Source organism: Calypte anna, chromosome 3, assembly GCF_003957555.1.
Source record: "Calypte anna isolate BGI_N300 chromosome 3, bCalAnn1_v1.p, whole genome shotgun sequence".
In the NCBI taxonomy this organism is placed as follows: domain Eukaryota; kingdom Metazoa; phylum Chordata; class Aves; order Apodiformes; family Trochilidae; genus Calypte; species Calypte anna.
The window spans coordinates 59565855-59590011 of record NC_044246.1 but is presented as its reverse complement, the minus strand read 5'-3'; the positions used below and the strand labels follow the sequence as shown (position 1 = coordinate 59590011).

Sequence of the window (24157 nt, the reverse complement as noted above, 5' to 3'; positions counted from 1 at the left end):
CTGTCTTCTTTTTGTCTCTAAGCCTGAGAAATGTGTCAAATAGCTGCCCTGCCTTTTGCTTTAATGTTAAACAGTAAAATTACTTTGATGATTGATTAACCTATACCAAAATGCATTACTGGGCAGTCTCACTCACAGGATTGTATATAGGCTACTTGTCAGACTTGAGCACAATGTCAAATGCTAATGGCTGTCTGAGGAATACTAAAGTTGAACCATTTTATTTTCAATTTGTTTAAAACTTCTTCATGGTAAGGGAAGAGTATAATGAGGAGTGATTGTCTTCTTCATATATTTTGGAAGTCCATATACTAGTGAGACTAGGATATACTTGTTCTTAAGCTATTTGACTCAATTACTAGACATTAAACTCTGATTTAGACTGCAGTTACCAAGGATTTGAAAAGTAAGATTTTAAAGATTTTCTGATCTAAACTCTTCAGGAGTCTGAATTCCTTCACTAGAATTAAAAATGGAAATAAAATAAAATAATCCCAATTTTTCATGATGCAACAGTCCAGAGAAGCACAGTATAGCAAGTAATGTTGCAGGTCTATGTGTAGGGTTGTTTAATTTTCTGTAATTTAAGTGCTGTGTGTGAAGAACTGAGTCTGTCTGGGCTGAGTGAATACTATGTCTTTACTCCAGGATTGCCTCCTTTTGTGGCTGGACTACACAGTTTTACTAATTTGGAGCAGCAGATTGCAAAAAGACCTCCCAAAGCAGCCTGCCAGATATTAACATTTAGAAGACTAGGTTTCATATAGGTGATAACTTTTAACTTACATATTTAAGTCAATACATAATAGATTTTTTGGCAACATTAAAATTTGTTACTATTGTGACATTATCCAGTACAAGCTGACATTGTCAGCAGTATAAAAAAATGACTGCTGCCTTTTTTTCTTTTTCTTTTTTTTTTTTTCTTTTTTTTTTTTTTAATTGTGTAGATACAGCAAGTATTTTGCTCTTGACACATATATAATTAAACCACAAAAACCTGCATTAGAATACCATGGAAGGTATGACTTAGACCACAAAAGCAAAAGAAATACAGAGCTGAGTTTGCAACTTTTCCAATAATTCTTCTCTATCACTATGTGTATATTACTATTGAAATCAATGCTAGTACATGAGGTCATTGAAAACTTAGCTTGATTATTTTTTGCCAGGTCTTGAGCTGTTGCAAATTGGAGTAGGAATGTTGAAATTACTAGAGTGGTCTCACATTATGCCAGATGAGTATCTAGTCCTCTATTCTTAGTGCAGTCCGTTTTGTTGGTTTGGGGGTGTTTTTTGGGGGGTGAATGCATCGTAAAGTACTTTGTATGTGTGAGATCCCATGCACAGAGTATTTAGAAAAAATTTAAAAAAGGAGGGTTAAATATGAATGTCCAATTTCTATATTCATGTTTTCTTCCATTTTAAGATATTTTCGTACTCCTGTGTTAGAATATCTTTTTTCTTTTTTTTTTTTATTTTTTTCCTTTTTTACAGCACTTCATAAATGACCACATAAATGCCTTTTCTAATAATATTTTTCCTGAAATAATGTTCTTAGAAACATTGTTAATTTGCTATGATTTTAAATTCCCTTCAGGCAACTGTGTTGCTTAGAGAAGTGAATATTTGGGTCGCATTTACTCATTCATTTCATCTATGCCAAGCCTATTCAGTGAAAGTTGTGAGATCCATTTACTATGCCAAAATCCCACCTGGATGTCCCTTTTTTATATACTGTAGGGTATTCCCAAAGATTCACAGAAAACAAAGTTCACCTTACTCCCAAGTGAGACCAGCTAAACCAGCCTCTACACACTCTGTTTTATGCATCCTGACACCACGCTATATGTGAGGTCTCTCTTCCAGCTCTCCATCATGGACATGGTTTCAGAAAACCAGGCACAGCTCAAGCACCTTACTCACATTTTCTCTGCCGAGTTCTAGCAATGCAGCTCACACTCAAATTGCTGCTCAAGTCTTCTTAACGCAGAGAACTAGGGAGCTGGAAACTGATAGGGATGAACAGTAGGGGTTATTTACAAAGAGTATATTCTGGAAAAGGGTCTCCAAAATAAAATTTTCAGGTTACTCCAAGGCACGGTTTGGATCTGAGATAGGTTTTCTGAGGGGAAAGACCAGAGTAGCTTTCCATTCATCCACTTATATGTATGTTTATTCTAATCTGATGTGATAGAAGGAGCTGCTGTAATGTTTGTATATATTTGATTAAATTGATTCTGCTTCAGAGAAGCAATTTTTGTTTTCAAGCTGCATCCAAGTGCTGAGCTTGCTGTGCAGCAGTAGGGATGGGAGTTACCTGCAAGAAGAGGAGTAGGGTCTGTCAGCTACAATGGGCAGCTGATGTGTTTCGTCCTCATCGCTGGTAGCTATTTAGCTATCATCCTGCTTGTTTTCCAATTAAACTATAATCTAGTTTCTCCAGCGGTTAGCTGAGTATTCACATTTTTGGCTCAAGACAAACTTGGCGGAAGGGGTTCCTCCATCATGGTTGTCCTGCTTTGAGAGGACCAGGATTTAAAACCGCCTTCGATCATACCCACCCGAGACCTTCTGAACCCCCCCCTGCCCCACCCGGTTCGGGACCGCGGCGGTGCCGGTGCCGGTCGGAGAGCGGCGGTGCCGGTGGGGAGGGGAGGGCGGGTCAGGTGACCCACAGGGACCAATCACAGCGCTCCTGCCCCTGGCGCTCAGTATAAAATGGCTCCTCAGGGACCCCTCCTCTGCCTGGGTTGCGCTCTCTCTGTTGCTGCTGCTCCTCCTCGTCTCCTGCTGTCCCAAGCAGGACCGGCTCGGTTGCTCTGGGGCTGTTGCAGACTCTGCCTGGAACCCTGGGCTGCCCCATCTGCTGCTGAGTCCCGAGTGGGACATTCCTGCTTGGGAAGCAATTAGCAACTAAGGAGTGCAGGTTCCATAGTTACATATTTATATATATTTGTAGTTCACCATCTTTATCACTACTTCGTTAAACCTATACTAGTTTTTTCTTCCAACCTTATTGTGTCTCTCCCTTATTCCCTTTTTTTTTTAACTTCACTTGGGAGGCTGGTGGGTGAAAACAGGGAGCATCTGTCACCTAGATATTGGCTAAAACTGTTAAAACAGTAGTGAAACTACCCATCTTTTGGGGGTCTTACCTAGATCTACATCAAAAGAAGTCCAGGATTGGAACTCCAGCTTGGGAGATATTGTCAGATAAGGACTGAGCCTGCAGCATTTTAATTGGGAAGGTTAGGAAGATGTCTGTTGTTTTTGTTTTGTTTTGGTTTTGGTTTTTTTGGTTTATTTTGTTTTTGTTTTGTGTGGGGTTTTTTTTTTGTTTGTTTGGTTTTTTGTTGTTGTTGTTGTTGTTGTTGTTTTGTTTTGTTTTCTTTTCCCTCCTAACAATGTCCTGAGTGTTTTGGTTCATACAAGCAGTAGTGCCAATAATCTGTGTGTGACTCCCTGCTGTGCCATATCTGAATTCTTGTGTCCATTTGTTCTGCGTGGCAGAGGATGGAAGAGTGTAAAGCTATGGTTTCACATTTTGTGGCAGTGATTTTTAAGCAGCTTTCTCCTCCTCCTCTTCTGGCTGCTCCTTTGAGCTGGATCTGTTCCTCACTGTGGTTCACAAATGCCTGTGCTGGCAGGGAGGCAAAGGTCAGGATGAATGGCAGCGCCCGCACTGCTGAGCCTGGCACTGGTGCTGCAGAAATAGCTGTGCAGCCACAGTCTCTGTTACCTAATCTGCCACCTCTGTTAACTGAAGTGCAGGGTCAAGTCTGTGGGATAGGGGGAATTTTTCAGGGTGAAAACATTGTCTACAAAAGTTATCCCTTGATACTTAACCAAAAGGTTTAATTGATGTGTTTTGTTTGCTTTAACTGCAACTAGAGTCACTGTGAATAATTTGTAGATACATACACTTGTTAAAAGAAAAAGAAAAGCTTTGGAACTTTTGGAGGGTACAGCTATGATATCCTGAAAGGCAGGCGGGAATTCAGATATGATACCAGACATTGGAACTTTTCCAGGACTTTGCACCACTGTCCCAAAGCTAACAAAGGGCAGATATAACAAAGGTAGGGCATGAATCCACTTGAAGGACACAGTTGCCAATGGCTGCAGAGCTCATGACTGGCTTTGTCCTTTTACTACTATTTCCTGTGGAAAGAAGTGGAATTATGTCTCAAAAGTGGCCATTACTTTACTGACACCGTAGACAAAGTGCTTATTTTATGGCAACTATTTTTTATTAGTCCATACTGTTGCAAAGTATTAACTTATATGCTACTACATTCCAAATGCTTTTTGTATGTTCTTGTGTAACACTGAAATATGTATGTTATACCACATCACAGGTTTAGAAGCACTCAAGCATGCCAAACTAATGACACTATTTTTGATGTGAGAACAAGTTTGATTCCTAGATGCAAGATTAGTAATGTAACCCTTTTGTAAGGGTCTTGAGTTGACAGAACTTTTTCATTACTAAACTTTAAAAACACAAAATCAACTTTTTACAAATGAAATATATTAAACAGCAAACTCAAGCATAGTTTTCCAGAATTCTTCCTAATGAATTTTTAAAGAGGACACTATTAGACAATTTTCCTGGGGCCAGTCATCAGATCAAAAGCTATTTTACCTGTGATGCAAACAGTAGTGATCCCTTACTGTGATAGTTCTGCAAGAAGTTAATCTTTTAATTAGATCAATTGCTGAGATAATAAGAGATCTCACAAACTTTCCTGTATTTCTGTCAGTAGACTCTAATGCCTGTAGTAGTGCCACTACCAAGACTGAGGGAAGAATACATAATAAAGAAAGCAGATTGCTAAGAATAGTCTGGCTTGCTGAGTAAATTGTGAGCGAGTAGCATGTGCTTCACTACAAGCCAATGGTTTATTTAAAAAAAACCAAAACAAAACAACAGGAGGCCTAGAAAATGGTATCATAGCCAAAAAAAGAGTAGTAATAGTTTTTAAAAAGTATTAGGCAGAGCAACAGAGATTACATAACATGTAGATAATATGGGTGATGCTACTGCTGGAAAGTGGTTCCCTCTTCTAGCTTTAGAAAGGAAGCTGGAAAAATAAAAGATCTTCAGTTATAAGACGGCAGGAGTAATTAAACAACTAAAAAATATGTCACATTCTAGGAATGAGCAGATTTTAGTTTACCAAAGGGAATGTAACATAGTTTGATCACAGCTAACAAATATTTAAGTGGGGGAAAGGAAATCTGGTAAAGGATCTGTTGCCAAAACAGTTGTTTACCTAAAATCTGGGAGTACCTGTTTTTCACAATTGCTTTCTGTTGCATATTTGGTGCTGGCTTTTAGTAGAGGAGATTTGCCAGTGGAATGGTGAGCTGTTCCAAGGACATGATGGCATTTCAGGTACAAATGGTGACTGCTGATGGGCCTGGAACCATAATAGTGTTGATAGTTCTCGTGAGCATCAGCAAACTGGACTACACAGCACTTATATTTGCACTTAATATTTGGGTTTTGGGATTTTTCTTTTTTCGGTTTGGTTTTGGTTCTTTTGGTTGGTTGGTTTTTGTGGGGTTTTTTGTTTGTTTTTTATTTTTATTTTTGTTTTTGTTTGTTTGTTTGTTTTTGCTGTTGCTGTTGACAGCAACCCTACTGTTCATTACAAAATAAGTTGCGTTTCTCCTACCAAGCCACAACTGAAGTGCCCAGTTTTTTGGTGGGGTGGTTTTATTTTCATATTTTTGGCATTTCAAAATGTTCCATTGAAGAACTTCATGTGAAGCACTTGCAGTCCAGGAATGGACAGGAGTGGAAGCTTCTGGGCAGGGACAGGTAACGATGCTGATAGCTGAAAAGGAGGAAGGGCAAGCTGCAATCTTCCTCTCTCACTGAGATTTTCTAGGAATCTTGGCTATTACTTGAACTTCTTCAGTAACTATCATTGTATACTCATGCAGCTGAATATGCTCTTGAAACGATGTCATGGTTTTTATAACAAATAGGATGTATAAGTACTCTGCTGTTGCAGCTTTCATTTTAACATGTGATTGGATTCTGTGGGTTCATTTATCCACCCATGTAAAGCTGCTGTTGGCTTTTACCCTGGAGTCTATGCTCATTTTTAGGTTCTCCTAAATTTGAAAACTATAAATAGGTCTTCTGTTTTAGAAATAACTCCTAATGTTACTTTATACTGGTTTTGTGTCACAAGGCAATTTATTTTTTTTCTGTTTGAAAGGTAGATTTAACATGTATACTGGGGAGATGAAAGAAGGAATAATGAACATATTCAAGTCAACAGTGTTTCTTTAAATGTTCTGTCCAGCCTAGCATAGCCTTTTTCTTTCTGTTTTCAGTGGCTTATTTATAAAGGACTGAAATGTTTTATTTGGTTTGTTTTCAGATATTTTCTAAAAAAAAAAAAAAAAAGCAGAATGTCTCAGAAATTAACCAAAATATTCCATGTAGTAAAACCAAAAATCCTTCCTCCTAAAATAAAAATTAAAAAAAAATGTTGTAAAACACTGAAACGGCCACCTAGTAGGAAAACAAAGCTACAATTTTTAATTTCTTTTTTTAATTATAAAAGAATACGCTTCTACCTGGCATCTTTGTATTACTTTACCATCCTCTTCATCACCATCACCTCCCCCGTTTCCTCCCCGGACACCATTTTTCTTTTTGTTAGGGACTGTGTAGGTTTGATCAATCATGATTTTGAAAACACTGTTTACATTTTTTTTTTCTAAACTCTTTCCCTTTATTTTTAGGCACACACAGTGGGATTCCAGATTAGATTTGTTTACAAAGCCATACCAGAAACACTCTCAGCATTACTTTTATTTATTTCTTTCTGGAATAACCTGTAATTGATTAATCTGGAAGGGGTCTGTGTTGCTGCATGCCTAATCAAAGCGTGAGTAAAGGGGTCTCTTGCAGTTGGGAAGCCCTGAAGCCTCAATGGATTCACAGCTCTATTTTCCATCTTGGCAATTTCATGGCATGTTGTGCAATGTTAGGATAAGGGAGGACTTGCTGAGTTTTTAATTCTGTACTTTGAAATTCTTAAAGCTAATCCTTATTTGTTGCACATGTGTGGAATGGAAAGAGTAGGGGAATCAGTTGTTGGCACGTTTGAGTACCTGTAAATTTGGTACCCAGTTTTGCACTGAAGTATTACTTCAACTCAAGAAAATGAGATATGGTGCTTGCAGTTTTTTACCATGTGTCAAGAGGTCTTCCTGGTTTTCCATGTGTTTTCTTGTATGATGATAATGGGATATCAGGAAGAGCTCCTGTCATAAACTTTCCTATTTTACCTCTTTTATATACCTAGCTGATGAAACCTCATGGGATGTGTTGCTGTCTTGATGCCTGCTTCTGACAGGTATTAAATGGTTTTATGTTGGTGAGACTTGTTTCTAAATTAGAAGTACCTGATGTAAGGTAGGCATAACATCTAAATTTTTCTTTAGTGAAATATCTACAAATACCACAAAAGCCATGTCATCCTTTAGGAAACTGAGCTCAAGGAAGCAAACTGCACTAAACTGACAAATACACAAATGTTCACCAAAGACCAAAGAGAACTTGCAAGACTGTGTATAACAGATGTTTAGTGACTGGCAAGAAAGCAAATTATTTGACATGAATTTTGACAGGTTTTCAGTGTATTGCAGTTTGGTGGCATGAATTGCATCTGTTTTGGTTACTGTACTTGATGTATGGCATGAATTCACATGCTTAGAGAGGAAGATAGAAATTACACAGCTGTAACTGGGACATAACTTGTTATTTGTTGAAAAAGGAAATGATGAGCAGAGAACTATGAATGCCTGATGGGTGTTGAAGACCCCTTCCCTGTTTTTAACATACATGATAACCCAGTATGGGTAATTTTATTGTCTCAAGATGTGGAAATGGCTGAGCTGTGTTTCCAGGAGCAAACATTCTTTCATCTCCAGCAGGCATAACAGGCAGACCCTAGATCTTGCGTGAACCTGAGCTTTGGAGTTATCAGTGTCATGGTGATGGAACACCAGGATTTTATTATTAATTCCCATTTTGGTTTTTTTTTGTGCTAATAACAGCTGACATCACAGCTTGGAACTAAGTAATTTCTGAAGCAAAGTTTCTGTAGACATTAGAAACCTTACTGTATAACCAGTATATATATTAGAATAGATACTGTACATCCAGTTTAGACATAGGCATGTTCTTATGCCTTTCCATGCCACATGCTGTGCTAGGATGAGAGTGCTGACCAGATCGTGGAAGATTTCCTGCATTGCCCCTTCCACGTAGCTGTCACTTGTGTATTTTGCTGTGAGAGTGAGGGCTCTAGTTTGTAGAGGAGGTGGCTGAGTCCATTTGTTTTCCAGCATATCCTGGAAATTCCTCCTATGTTTCTTCCCTACAAGTGATTGGCAAGATGATCTGAGTGCTTGCAGTCCACAGGAAATTCACCTGTGCCCAGAAGCCTGCAAGAAGGAGACTGAGTTGTTGGATGAACTCCTAGAGTAATTCAGATAATTCAAAATCAGGACTAATGTATCTTCTCCACCTAAGCAATTCATCTGCATAGCTCAAAGCCAATGGAGATGGTTCCCCCCTGCCTCCCAGTAGGGGCCACTGGGAGCTGAAATAATCTGTGCCCCAGGGCTGGTAGGGCACATTGGCCCATGCTGCACACCAAGGCTCTGGCTCAGGAAGGAACTCATCACTCTAGAGGGCACAAACAAATAGAGAAGTGGGTCCTGAATGTGCTACAAAGTGTTTCAGAAAAATCTAAAACTTCTCTAGGGATGCAATTCTCATCTAGAGCAAGCAGACTGAAAATGAAGTGACCCAGAGAGCCATATCTAACTCCTCAGAGATCACAGAATGTCAGGGGTTGAGTGGCCAAGAAGGCCAATGGCATCTGGGGATGTATTAAAAGTAATGTGGTTAAAAGGTCAAGAGAGGTTCTTCTCCCTCTCTACTCTGCCATGGTGAGGCCACATCGGGGCTATTGTGTTCAGTTTTGGGCCCCAGGAAAGGGTGAGAGAGCTGGGTCTCTTCAGCTTGGAGGACACTGAGGAATGATTTCATTGATGTGACATGAGGGCCTGAGGAAGAAAAAAAAAAAAAAAGTATTAGAAGAGGAGGAAGGGAAAGATGGGTATTCCATACTCCCCTTAATTCTGTGGTCTGTTACCTCATCTAAGCCAAAATATGCCTTGAAGTTTTTAAAGCCACTTCAGTTTCCTGCAAGAGTGAGATTGAAAGGAATGTGAAAAGCAAAATTTGAGAGCTAGAAATAATACAGAAATTCCATATATTTTTCTCCACCTGCCAGTTTTCCTCAGAAAAGTACATTCCTTTCAAAACAGTAAATGTATAACAGAAAACACAAATGCCAAAGAAGGTAAAAAATAGTTAATGTAATATATTTATAACTATAAATTGGTTCCAAAATCAGAAGAATATAAAGAAATAGCTTTTTTGAAATTACATTGAGATCTGAGTTTTCATTTTGCCTTACAATACAAAAAAGCTGCTGTCTTTTTTTTTTTTCCCCAGCAAACATGGACAGGCAGTTTCTAGAAAGCCCTGTGCTTAGAATTTTGTTTATTCCAAAAGTGTTAATTTAGTATGGTTTTAGTATTGACTTGTCTGTTGATAATTTCACTTGCATTTTGAAAAAGCTAGGTTAAAAAGCACATTGACCTCATTCCTCATCTGAGATATGGGCTTTTCTTCTTTTCCAAATGTGATACTACTGGAGACTAAAAAAGCCATGTTTTTACTGTTCAAAATACAGTTTTGGACTGAAGCTACAGGCTCAACTAAAATTCAAATAAATCAGCATTTGTTTTCCTTTTAAATTAGGTTATATTTTATCTTTTTCACTTGATTGTATGCAATATGCATGCAGAGAACTTGAAGAATGTTTTCCTAAGAAAGAAATGATTGAATGTTAGGTGGCACTTGTTTGTTACTGCCTGTACCCACTTTTCTGTTCCTTCAAAAGAATGAATTGTATGGTATAAAACCAGTATGAAATAATCTATATAATTTAGTGAGATTGCAGCACATATCAGTTCCTTGCACTGATTTTAGAGCAATTAATTTTCTCATTACCTGCCTTGCATAATCTTTCATAGTGCCTCAAATGTGCTCCGCTCTTCTCTGATATTCTGTAGGAATGGTGCAAACCCAGACAGAGGTTTGAAAGGCTGGGGGAGGTCAAACCTTGGAGTCTGTCCTCGTTTGTTGGCACCTTACTGCTGCACATCCTCCCTACTTTCAGTTGCAGTTATAAGCACTAAGTGCTTCTAATATCAAAGGTTTCTGAAGCAGAGGGGTAGAATATGGGAGACTGCTCAATCTGTGACCACTTCTCAATGTTTTGACTCTCAACCTGTGGCTGTGATAGAAATGAGTTAGTTGTGGTTATGAGTTAATTGTGTTGACCACAATGACATCCTTTCTGTTTAAGCTTCCTATCAACACATTTCAAGGTATAAAAAACAATATAGCAAGCAGGATTCTGCAGCTCCTGTACTAGACAGACAGAGCATCACCGTGATATAATCTCAGTGGGTGATTTTCAGGTAAAACAGAATAACCCTAAATTGTGCCCAAGAAGATAATCATGTGAAGAAAACTCTTGTGGTAGAAACTGAAGACCTCTCCTACCCCATAAATTCATTTAGTACAACTGAATCTTAATTGACAAAGAAAGGACTTTCTTCCTCAGTGTTTGGGTTGAAGTGAAAGAGAGGAAAAAATGTTTCTGATCGCTGAACTCCTCTACCAGATGATGGATTCTTTTTGGAGCTCCATCTCTCCATCTGGCTGTCTGGAGGGCCTGAAGCAGACTCTGAATTACTCTTGGAAAAATGTTAAGGCATTTAAGGCTGGTTTTTACCTGTGCTTCCTCAAGCTTCACATTCTTCTGGAATATAGACATCCCATAGAAAATGAAACTGCTAAGGTCAGTTCTTTATTTGTTGTAGTTCTAATTTTCTGAAGAAATGACTGTGAAGGGAGAGGTTCCATCCTAGCTGTCTTACATTTTCAGTCATTTACAAAGCAGTATGCAGCAGATCCTCAAATAGGTTTGCTTGGTTACTTTTTTAGCTTATGGGTGTATCTCTGGAAGGAAACACATGTTTCTTCTCATGGTCCAGTCCTGGAAGTTGCAGTTTAAATTTGATGAAGTGTTTTATTCACACAGATAAAAATTAAATAAATAAATAATTAGATTTAAATGCATTTGTTGATGAAGAAAGTCAGGACTCCTCCTAATTAAGAATTTCTTAGAAAGGTAAAATTTTTATCCGGGAGCATAAAACACTTCATCAGTTTTAAAGCCACATCTGCAAGGACTGGATCAAGAGCAGAAACAGGCATTTTTTGTCAGTCTGGCTTTTCTGTGAGTTTAAGACTTTTAACAACAGTTTTAAAAATATTTAAACCCAGTTAGAAACACTTCCAATATAACTGGGATAAGAGTGCCCTCCTTCCCTCTGTTTTTAATCTAGTTCTCTTGATGGGATAAACTACAAGGTTGTATTGGTAACTGGATTATTGCCTCATAAAACAGCATGAGGTTACTATTATCCTTTAATTTTATATCTTTATTAGTGAGTAATGTTGGTCTTATTTAAATCACTTCTCTAATGGTTTTTCTCCTCTTTTACAAATTTATAAAACTAAATCCTAAAGGATTTGGTCTAAGTGCAATTGGCATAACTGCCATTATAAAAATCATTGTGTTAGCAGTTGGTAATAATCAGCCACTTTAACTGGGCTTAAAGTAAAGCAGGATTTAAGTCTTGATAGGCAGAATACTCATAAAATATACTTAATTTTATTTCAAAAAGCTCCATTTTCTATAAGAGGATTTGAATTTTGAGGTGGTGTGAAGATGAACAACAGAGCCCTAGGAACTATGAAGATCCGGCATGTTCATGCAAAGGACATATTTAATATATTGTGCATTTCTGCAAAGACTGCTTTATGCAGACAAGCTTGTCTTTGTCTTGCAATTCATTAAAGTAAGTTTAAAAATTTGTGAAGGCCGTTCTGGTTTAGAAGGCAACTAATACAAGTGGCATATTTAGTGACATGGTCCAGTGGATGCATGAATTCTGGTACACAACACACATATTGTGGGTCAGTCACAGGCTGTTCTCCATAGTAGCACTCCTGTTGGAGTGACATGAAAAAGAGGTATTTACCATGCTGATAAACTTTTTTTTTAAGGATGAATGTGACATACATCTGCTGATTTCAGTGTGTTTTGGTTAAGATAATGGTCAGTGTGGAAAGAAACTGGAAAATGTATGGTTCTGTAGCTGAGCTGTAGTTGCATTTCACAACAAAAGTGAGGGCTCTGCTACCTTCAGTGACTGACAGACAGAATTAGAGCATTTAATGGCTGAATGCAAGCCGGGTACTGTCAGTCAGTAAATTTAGAAACAGTAAATTTTTTACAGTCAGTAAATTTAGAAACAAACAATTTGTTCTGAATCTTGTCATTTACTACTGAGTGCTTTCTGCAGGCAATCTTACAAATGCAATATCATGCACACACTTTGAACTCTTAATTGAATTAATTTTTTTTAAGTTATTAATGGAATATTTTAGGATTTGTTGTGAAAGTTCGTATTTGTGTTTGGAATTGCATCCTAGGTCAGGGACTGCCACAGGAAATGCCTGCTGTGTAGAGCTGCTTTCTCTCAAAATAACCATTGTTCTTGGTAGACTAGGTAGAAATTTGCCTAAAGTAGTTGTTTTGAAGAAGGCTTTATATTCCCCTTTTTTCACCACTGAATGAAGACTGCAGAAGATTTTTACAAATACAAGAGTATGGGCTCAATATTGACCAATAAACCATGAGAGGTGGTTACTGTTCTGGTACAGACACTGTGGGTGAAGAAGTCACTGTCTTTGATCCCTCTGAAATCAAGAGGACACTGAAGCCATTTTGGAAAGCTGGAATTGTTTTCAGCTTTCTGATATGATGAAATCCATATAACGTGATTTGCTTGCAGTTTCTTTTCCTTATGTAGCATCATGGTAAAAATTAATGAAATGTGAATGAAAAACTTTTTGAACTTAAAGAGGGAAGGAAAGCAGGAGAGTGTGATTTGCTGGCAGGAAAAAGGGGAAATAGAGATAGACTGAAAAGATTTGGGCTGTGGATGTTCAAGTTCTAGGATATACCTAATGCAAAATATAAGGAAGTTTTGGGAGTTATTTTGTGGACTAAACAGAGGTATGGTGAGCAAGTGGCACTTCTGACTAGGGGAGGAGGTATCTACAGGGCAACACAGGGAGGTTGGTGGGGATATGTGAGTGCAATGGTTCATTGCTCCTGTTGCTTTCAAATGTTCTGCCTGCACAGCTATACACTGTTTAATTTCAGCTGAGCCAAAATTATCTTTATGTAGGGTGGAAGTAATTTGAGGGGTGCTTGCTGGTCAGATTTTAAAACAAAGATCTGTAATAGACTTATATTACTGGGCATACTCCCAGGTAATGTTTTCTTGGGGTGCCTTGTTGATAAACAAATCCAGGTAATGCTGACAAATCCAGGTTGGTTGGGTTCCTGAATTTATTTTACACAGTATTTTATATATATATATATATACACACAAAATATAATATATATATTTTCTTTTCTTTTAAATGTAACGCTGGGTTTGATTAATATTATTACAATTACTGCATATGTGACATCCCTGGTATTTGTTCAAAATTATGGAAATTTACATAACCTGAAAGTGGATCTTTTCTGAGAGTGGAGACTCTAATATAATTGTGTAGTTTTGTAGTTAAGTTTACTTAATTGTTCATGTGCAGAATTCTTTGAAAATATAATTTTCTTATTGAAGATCTCAATATCTGATAAGAGTGGTTTACCCTATGAGAGATGACAAAAACATAGCAGATAATCTGGGTAGTGTCTGTCATTTGGCACTTTGTTGGGAGCTTCTTGTTATAAACCACTGTGTTTTATTTAATCCTAAAGGAATTTAATGGACCTTAGAGGATTTCATGGTCATAATTGCATAACAACCTTTTTCTGCCAGACACTTAATGACTAAGAAGTTATCATTAAATGTGCATTAAACAGTTTTGTTTGGCGTTCTATAATTGTCCTACTAATATGAACTACCAAGTGTTATCTTTTGTTATCTACTTAAACAGCTGCCTGTATTAAACATTTTAAATTTTTATTAATTTATTTCCATAACTATTTCCTCTTGCAGGATTTGAAGAATTGTTACTTAAGTATGTTCTTTTTTCTGCTGGTGTATTTTAAATATCTTCCTGAAAGAATAACAGAGATGTTGAAACATTTTAGATATGAAATTAGGCTTCATATAAATCAATGAGAACTTTGCAGATTTTAGAGAAACACAGCCTCTAAAATAGGAGGATAGGATAGAGGTTGTTGTTATTGTTGATTTTGCCTGAGAACTGAGGACCACGGACTTACATATTAATATTTCTCTTCTTTTTATTTTAGGCTACTGAACTGTAAATTGAAGGGAAGACAATTTCTGTCTGTGGCAGAAAAGGTGAATAACCTCCATGGAAGACTCTCAGGATCTAGGTGAACAGACAGTAAGTACAAATGTTGCTAAACTTAATGAAATAAACTGAGCTTTGAAGTCTTGTTTGAAGGGATTTTACTTCAGATTTGAGAATTACAGTGACATCTAGAGAAAGCTTCTGAGCTTTTAAATTTGAACATTTTATGAGTTCATGCATGAAATTACCTGGAGTACTGTGCTGAGTTCTGGAGCCCCTATTACAAGAAAGACATGGATGTGCTGGAGTGTGTCCAGAGAAGGGCCACAAGGATGATCAGAGGGCTGGAGCCCTATGAACCTATGAAGACAGACTGAGAGAGTTGGGGTTGTTCAGTCTGGAGAGGAGCAGGCTCCAAGGAGACCTTATTGTAGCCTCCCAGTATCTGAAGGGGGCTACAAGAAAGCTGTTGAGGGACTTTTTAGAATGTTGGGTAGGGATAGGACTGGGGGAATGGATTCAGACTAGGGGAGGGTAGGTTTAGATTGGAAGTTAGGAAGAAGTTCTTCACCATGAGGGTGGTGAGACACTGGCACAGGTTGCCCAGAGAGGTGGTGGAAACCCCATCCCTGCAAGTTTTTAAGGTCAAGCTGGACAGGGCTCTGAGCAACCTGATCCAGTGGGAGGTGTCCCTGAACATGGCAGGGGGGGGTTGGAACTAGGTGATCTTACAGGTCCCTTCCTACCCTGAAAATTCTAGGATTCTAATTCTATGAAATAAATGGTTTCAACCTTATTGCTTACTTGTTGAAGGTAAAAATCACATTTATATAGGATCCTGTAGAGCCAGGATTGTTGCAGGCATGATGGATATAATTAAAGTGCACTGGAAGAATAAAATCCTAAGAGCTTCCACAGTAGTATGTCTTGTTCAAATAATTGTATCAAAGTGTAAAACTATAGTGGTCTACCAGTTTTGCTAAAACCAGAGTTATCAGAAACATGAACGAGACATTTCAGATGGTCAGACTGTGGCAGATGACAGATGTGAGTTCTTTCAGGATTCTCTTGGATTTCAAGGGGACTAAGAATTGACAGTCTATCTTCCTTTCCTTTGTCAGAAGGAAATTCCCCTTGTCATTGATGAAAAAGCTTGAAAAACAGGATGGACATTTCTTCTCCTTTTTCCTTTCCTTTGAGCATGTGGACTTCAGATTTCCTGGCTACTAGGCTGAAGTTCTGAGAAGGCAGATCAAATGATTCTCTGATCAAATTTAAAGATGACTGGGCTTGCCATCCAACGTGGTGTCTTTGTTTTTAACATCTTAATTTCTAGTGGTCACACTACTGGCAAATTTTGTGAGTTACCCTGATCCCTACAAATCTCATCTGAGGGCTCAGTGTACTAAAGATCAGTAAAGGGATTTCATTTTTTTTTTATTTCTGACATGTTGAAAGAGGTTATCCATGTAACAAACTAGTTTAAATATATTTTTATAGCAGAGATTTTTATAGGTGACAAGTGCAAGGAACCGAGAAGAGTTGCATGTGTTTATAAAATGTCAGTAATTTTCTTTACTAGGGAGTGCTTTGCTCCTGACTGCATAGCTCCTATCTGAGACTTTATCTTGGACCAGAGTTTTATTGCTGATTTAAAATTATACCGAACTGGAAAGTCTTAACAGTGTCTTAAGTCACCAAGGTGGCACTACTTGGGACAGCTGCACGTATTTATGTGTATAAACTGTTCCAAATCAAAACTTTAGAGCCTGTAAAAACTACATGGCTTCATAATTTAATAAAGTTTTATAAATGTCATAAAAGATGAAGCAGAAGTTCTTCTCTCATAGCCTATCAAACAATTATTTTGTGCACTATAATTAGTATGGTTATTAATAGGAATTAGATGAGCCAGTTTAGCCTAGCGTAAAAATGTGTTTTCATAGCAGTTAAAACGTTCATGCAATACTGGATGTCTGTTAAATGCATGTTTTAGTAGCCATTTCACTACCTTATTGTAGTGTAATTTCTGCATTTTTTGATAGTTGCTACATAGTTTTATGCTAACATGTGAGAGCAATCTTTCAGATTACAATTTGCGTGGAATCTGTGCCATATTGCATATAAATTTGCTGTCATTAATCTATTGTTAGTGTCACATCAGATTGTAATTCAAGACAAAAATTTCTTCTTACTCTTAAATGTGTGGCAGAACTTCAGCATAAAGTGTGGGAATAGTCCCCTTCCATCACTCTCTTTCTCCAAGTGTGCAGTCAGGCTAAGATCTCACCAAGGTGTTGGGTACTGTCCTGGAAAAGGAATTGTGATGTGAGGCCCCTCTGCCCAGAGCAGATGCTGAACCTTCATTTCCCCATATCAAAAGCCTTTTCAGTATTATATCATGATTAAACTCCTCTCACCACCAAGTTTTAAAAAAGAAAATAGTGTTTCTGGCTTAGTTCTTTAAAAGCCATAGGACAGGAGTGTAAACTCTATATCCCAGGTGGGAGGTATTCTTTAGCTGAGACTTGGGTGGTTTAAAGTCTAGGAGAGTACCAGATATATATCCTGCAGCCCTTCTGTTTGTATGGTGTTTGGTAGTGGTTACTGTGTTTTGTACTGGTTAGCTCTAAGCAGTTTCTTCTCATCATGTAGGATTTCTGGTTCTTGACATGTTCAAGGAGGCTTGGTGCTTCATTCTGGCTTCAGCATTCCCCTCTGGGAGCTAGGCACATAAAATTTAGATCATGGGAATGGAAGGAGCTGAAGTATCTAGCTGCTGCTGTGAGCATATTAGATGGTGTGAATAAGCATGAATGCAAGACCTGTGCTCAGACTTGTGCTGGCACCTTGCCTTGAATGTTCTAGTTTTGGTTACTTGACTGCCTGTCTCTGCAACTGAGATGGGTCAGAAGGTGCTTGCTGTTGGATGGCATGTTTCATGGACAGCTGAGTTTTCTGAGGAGAGACATTCTTTTATTGAATTAATTTCTCTGGGAAGTCTATTAAGAGTATTTCATCCTTGGGAAAGGAGGCCAAGAACAGTTACTTGGCACAGAGAACAAAGTTAATTTTCAAGTTTTATTTTAAAGAAAAAAAAAATATACTAATTCATGCAACTAGGTTGTCCTCCTGAAGTATGATGGTCTGTAGTGTAGCTTTTATTCTGACAGTCTTCTCCATAGTTCTGAGATTTCGATTACTGATCTCATTCAAGATTTTGCTGTTTTCTCTGTCTTCTATTCTTTTAAAGTACACTAATATGAAATCATTGGTTCTATGATTCCTATCCTTACACTATACCACAGTCAGGTGAAACTCCTGTAACTGTAGCTATGAGGAATTCCACAGCATCCTGGTTGCCAAATAAGAAATAAACTTGACAAATTTTTTCTCAAAGCAAAGACTGCATTACCAGGTGCTACTTAAGAAATCCAAGTGTAGCCCTGTTCTCCAAGCCTCTAAAGAACTGCATTTGATTGAACTGAGCAGCTTCTGTGATTTCTGAGATGCCAGGTTTATTAGGTATAATATATATACCATTTATTGTATTTTGTCAATATTTTTTTTTCCTATTTTTATTTCTGATAAATAGCTTCATCCTGCTACATTTTAAATCCTTATGCACTGACTGACTGACTGCCATTCTGTAGAGTCTCTTCTCTGAGAAATACATTGCACTCCTTTTCCTTTGCCCTCTCATTCCCAGTCCTGTGAAGCAGAAGTGGAAGCATTGGGTCTTAAGTGGGATCATACAGTGATAAAAAAGTCAGAATAAAGTTTATTGTACTTTGGCTCTCCTGCCTATACACACATTTGTGTTGCTAAATAGTTTGATTTTGAAGATCAGCAGGAAAATGATACAAGTTACTGCCTGATACAGAGGAGAGCTGGGATCCATCAGGTGCATCTGAGAACCAGTGGGTCCCTGCAGCTGGGATGGAGCTGGCTCATCATGGTACTGTACCCTCAGGGGAGGGAGGCTGTGTCCTAAAGAGTTGTTAACTCTTTCTTTCCTGTTCAGATGCAGAATACACTCCCATATCCATGCATAGGAAGGATTTATTCTGTTCATTGACAGAAAATTTCAGCTTATAGTACTCTGAAAGAGGACCAAAATAGTTAGACATGTATTTCACAGACAGAAAATAACCAAATGGTCCATTTTATATTCTGGTGTAATGTCTGTCACTGTGTGCAGGCCACTACTTATCAAGTAAAAGAGTACTTAAAGCCACAGAAATTGATTTTACATAGACAAATGTAGTTAGGCAAAAAAGTATTTTCAATAGCTGTGACTTTATGAATACTAAAAAATTATTTATGATATAATAAAACACATTACATTTTTACAGTTACAGCAACCTTCAAAATAAATATGATGATTTTTTTACTAAACTCTAACTGGAATTACTTTTTTTCAAAAGATACATGTTAGAAATTCTTTAGTTTTGAAATGGGAGAAAGAGAAACTACAGATGCTGTATTCACACAGAATGTAGCAGTTGAGGGACAAAATTTTTTTAAGACTAATCTTGGAGATGGTTAGTAAAATGACAAATATTTAGTACCTAAATAGTCCTCTGCTGCACCTTCTATAGAAAAGACACAGGATTTTGAGAACCATAGTTTTATGCTCTTCATTTTGTCTCCTCCTTGTTATTTGCTGTTCAATATGTATTAGTAGAAGAAAAATGTGGCTGCTAACTTGGTAGTTTAGGGTTTCAAAGGGCCTTATTACAAACTGGTGTAATTTCATCCCCCGGCCCCTTTATATAACAGGTTGCATATTTAGATTACTTCATTTTATCCTAGAATTAAACAATAGATTGCAGTGCTGTAGGACAGGACACTAGCAGATGTGAGGCTAAACCCAAAGAACAGGTTTTCACATTTGTGATGTTTGGACAATCATCCCCATTGTGCCCTGGGTAAGTTATTTGCTTTTCATCAGATTATAGAGCCTGTTACTTGCATTTCTTTCCTACTTGTAGCTGGACAGTCCTTAGCAACCTTTTTTGGACAGTGTTGTTTTGGCTGTTTTCGTTTTGTTTTAAAGTGTGGAGGTGTCAGATGTGACCCCCTCACAGGTCAGTTTTCAGCTGTAGTTACTTCTCTGTTGTATGAGTCCTTGTATTTGCAGCATTTGGGTCTTCCCCACCCTGGGGTGGGCAGTCTGCTTGTGCCCAGGAATCTTCTGCTAAAGCTCATTTAAATGAAATTAAAAATAGTGAGTTTTCAATGTCAGTCGTACTTTGAAGACTTGTGTGTCACAGCAGAGCGTGCTGTGGTTGTATCTCTGTGACTGCAGTATTTGTAGGACTTGGAATTTCAGAGGCAATTCATATTGTCAAATTAGCAATGTTGGTTGAAAGAGCTTCTGGAGGTCACCTAGTCTAGGTTCTGGTCATGACGTGCTGGCAGTATGCACAAATATTTCAGTTATGAAAGCAATGAAATCTATTACATTTTGATAAACAAATACCCTTTGAAGGAATTGGGTTCTTAGCAAGCAAAAAAGTATTGCCTTAGTGAGCGATTAATTGCTTTTAACTAAAAACAATCACAGAAGGAAAACACTATACCTTGAAGTAAAAGCAAACCAGCATGCATTTTCCAAGGTACATTTCACAGCATTTTGGAGAGTTGCTTAGGTATTTTGTCATGCCTTTCTCATAGACCCAGAAATTGGCATAGAGAGATGGCTTGCCACGGGTGATTCGCAATTATCACCCACTTTGATTTACTATGGATAAAGAATAAAATGTGGTACTAATATTCCCTGTCTGTAATCTAATAGGAATTTAAGGCAGTTGTTCTCTTCCTGCTGCAGGACTTACATATGGAATAATCACCTCTGGAAACACATAAATAATGTTTTTCTAAGTACTTTGCCTTCTAAACACGTTGGCATTATGTCATTTCTACACTATAATCCACTAGTGCTAAATTTGAAGATGCTTTCTCCAAAACACATTAGCAGTTGTGTGTGTGTTTTATTTTTCCCATTTATCAAATGGGAAAAACCAAATAAGACAACACTCAAAAGCAGATAATGCATTTTGGCATGTGGAATAAACTGAGCTGATCCATGTTTAGATGAATTGTGGATTGCTGGCAAAATACAGTTTAGCATTTACCAAGTATACAAATCTTCACCATAGCCACACAGGAATAGAAATATGCATTTCCTTCTGAGTCAAAAATTATGATTTGAAAGCACTTTTCCTTAAAAACTTTCCTTAAATAGATAATCCCTTCAAAAATTATCCAACAGAATGTGTCAGAACAATGTCCATGGCTTATAACCTTGTGAGATGTGGTGAGAAGAGGGGTTGGCAAACAAATGTTCCTGTCATCGTCACTGTCATGTCTTTTCTGGTTCAGCTCTCCACCTGTCTGCTGGGAGATGTCACTTAGGCAGCATCAGAGGATTAAATGGAGAAGCATTGTATGGGCTGTGTTTAATAAGAAGGGAAGCCAATAAAAGAAATATGTCCTCTTGTCACTTGCTATCCTTGCAGAGCTGATGAGGACTCGCACACAACTGCTCTACAGCTTGCTAGGACTGGTATTCCTGATTCCAGAGAGGAGGCCATAGACTGGAATTTCGGGGTGAAACTACCTGGGAAAATTGCACTTCTTTAAGCTATGTAAACTTCCTTCAAAGTAGACACTAGCTTCTGCACAGAGGGCTCTAGGGTTCCTGTAGTATGGAATAGTGATCAATAGTGATGTTGCAGCTCTGATGTTATAGAGATATCAGACATGTCTTTTACTATATAACACCAGATAATACAGCTAGGAAAAAAAACATAAGGAAAAAACTTGTTTGAAAGGCCTGACAGCTAGCCGAGTTTAGACCTTCTCTGGAACTTCAACAAGGGCTTTTTCATCTAAGAAAATATTTGTGTATACGTCTGTATACATAGCATTTAGAACATATCATCCAGTCCAGTAAAAGGTATTGCCTTTTCTTACAATTGATGATTTTATATATTTAATTATTGGAATCTGACAGACACCTTTCAAACTCTGCAGATGGATTTTGCTTTTAAGATATTACACTTTTTCAAGCATTTAAATTGTGAAATTTATACTCTACTTTTAATTAATTTTCATATTATATTTTAATTTAGGGTTAATCATGAAAATTCCAAGGATGTCCATGTTGGTCCTTTCTTCTGTGAATGCAAAATGATAATATGATTTCCTTAGGATAGTGATTGTGTATCAGCTTAGGCTGCTGATATTCACAGTGGTAAGGTAACATGTCCAGAAATACTTTCTTCAGTAAAAATGAATCAGAGTTTTGTAATGCCCACAAAATATTTGACAAAATGACAGTGAATCAATCTTTAGCCTGTTCATTTTCTAAGGCTAGAAGACCAGTACTTTCAGGTCTGTTAAATGGCTATGCCTACATTTTCACTTGAAAAGTATGGATTGCACTAAGTATATATTTGTTTTATTCTCTTTGATTTTTGTAAAATGTCCAGGTGCAGCAGTGCTGAAGAACATGTAGGACTTAAGGGATGTGATTAAGCTCACTGACATAGATGGTGTTTCTCATGTGCTTTAAGTTAGGCATGTGCTTAAATACTTCTCTGAAAACGACTCAGAAATCTAGTACAAAATAAAAGCAATAATTTCAGAAATATTTTATTAGGAAATACTTCTGAATGAATGATGTGTGGCTATAGCTAATATTTGTTCAGCATCATATAACGGTCATGGTTTCTGTCTTCTCCCTGTAGTAACTTTTCTGTGTGCTCTAACTCAGTAGCTGAGTGACTTGCAAGTCAGATCCTATTAAAAATGAGAAGAATGACAGGGAGAAGTGTTATGTTTTTAAGTAATAAAATTACACTAGATGAAGAGTCTAATTTCATATTTTATAAAATATGTCTTAAACATATTTGGGACATGGAGACCCATTAAACCACACTCACACCTTTGAATTCTTTTATATTAACTTAAATATCTAGCAGCTTAAAGGAGGAAAAATTGAGTGTCGAAATGTTATGGCTACAGTGAATGGAAATATTTTTGCCATAATATAACTTAAGGCAGAACTTGACTCAGAGGATCTCGTTGAAGAAAGTGCAAAACTTGTGTTGCTTCTTTATTATCTATTAATTAGTAAAATAATGTGTTTTAAGATTGTTTCATCCTCCATGCTCCTGAAAGCAACACCTGATAAAAGATGAGAATATTGTTTTTACACCATGGCAGCACTTGAAGTTCATCAGCAGTCAAATATGCTTTAGTCCAAGAGATGCACAGACCCAAATATGAAGGGGCATTGCAGTTGGGATACAAGAGTTTTTTGTTGGAGTGTTTCTCTCACAAAGGCAACTTCTAGGTATGAAACTAAGTTTATTTCAGCAAGGAAAAGATCTGGCTGAGTAAAATATTTCTTAAATGTGGCAACAGACCTAGCTTGTCATACTTCTCTCTTTGTGTCTCTATTTTAACTGCATACTGACACCGGTTTCATGGTATTTAAGGCAAAACCAGGCCAGAATTTTCTTAAACAGAAGCTCTGATAAGCTGTTTGTCATTTTCAGATAACAAGAGGGCTGAGAAATACTCTGAAAACATATATGTTCCTGTAGTGTTTAAGAACATGTACCTGAAATCTAAGATACTTATCAGAAAATTTACTTGTCTGGAAAACCTTGGCCACCTATAGTAAAATTGTAATGTTTCAGTGGAGTCAAGAGACTTTCCCTTTTTCCAGGTGTGTTGTCTACAGCACAAATAAAAAAAGAAAAAAAAAAGGGGGGGGGGGGGGGAGGAGGTAAAGGGGTAGTGGTGGTACAGGTACCTTTGGATAAGCCTGAATCTTAAATGCAATATGACTTGCTGGTTGACCTGACCAAGCATGTTCTTTTGCTAACACTTGTAGATGAAAAAGCTGTATCTGGGCAATAGGCAGCTAAGACATTTCTTTCTGTTTCTGAGACTGATACAAAAAAGTTTAGTGTTCTTTCTTGTAGTGAAAGAAAAAGCTGTATTAAGTGATCTGAACCATTGTATGGTCAGATGTTCTTTATGACATGAATTGTCACTGACATAAACCAGAAAAAAACAATTCTTTAGAGTAAATAGCAACACTAAAATATTTTCTAGATTTTTAACAGGAATAAAAATAGCAGTTTAACAAAGCTCAATGTACTACTACAGTGTAATATATATTACCAACCTAGAACTTTTAATGTGCTCAGTATATTGCGTGGCTTTTCTGACCAATTTCTGAAAGAAGTTTACAAGATGGTTTTCAGTGCCAAATGACATGCTTTTTAAGATTTATGGAGAATATGAGGGGTTTTACTTTTTTCTGTTTGAAAACAACTAAGTTAAATTTGGTAGCATAAAAAGGAGCAGAGTCTGCTGCAAATCAGATTTCAAAGTAGGGACTAAACACAGTGGATTTTTTCTTGGGATCCTTCAGGCATCACTCATTGCTAAGCTCAGATGTATGCAGGTTGACATTCTCATCTCAATTTTCAGTATGTTCTTTGCTGTACATCTCACTAGCAGATAAGGTACAGGGAAGGGACTTGGGAGCGTGTCTCTGATTCAGAGGTGTGCCCAGGCGGCCAAGAAGGCCAATGGCATCCTGGC

General features: G+C 37.5%; 1 protein-coding gene across 7 annotated transcripts in view; it reads left to right on the top strand.

Annotated features, from left to right (window-relative positions):
• EYA4 (EYA transcriptional coactivator and phosphatase 4) overlaps nucleotides 1-24157 on the top strand; it is a 146195-nt gene that overhangs the window by 5187 nt on the left and 116851 nt on the right. For all 7 annotated transcript variants that reach the window (XM_030446622.1, XM_030446624.1, XM_030446623.1 and 4 more), the window contains exon 2: nucleotides 14523-14620. In XM_030446622.1, coding sequence (XP_030302482.1) covers nucleotides 14588-14620 — 33 coding nt within the window. In that variant the 5' untranslated portion in view covers nucleotides 14523-14587. The remainder of the gene's footprint in view (nucleotides 1-14522; nucleotides 14621-24157) is intronic.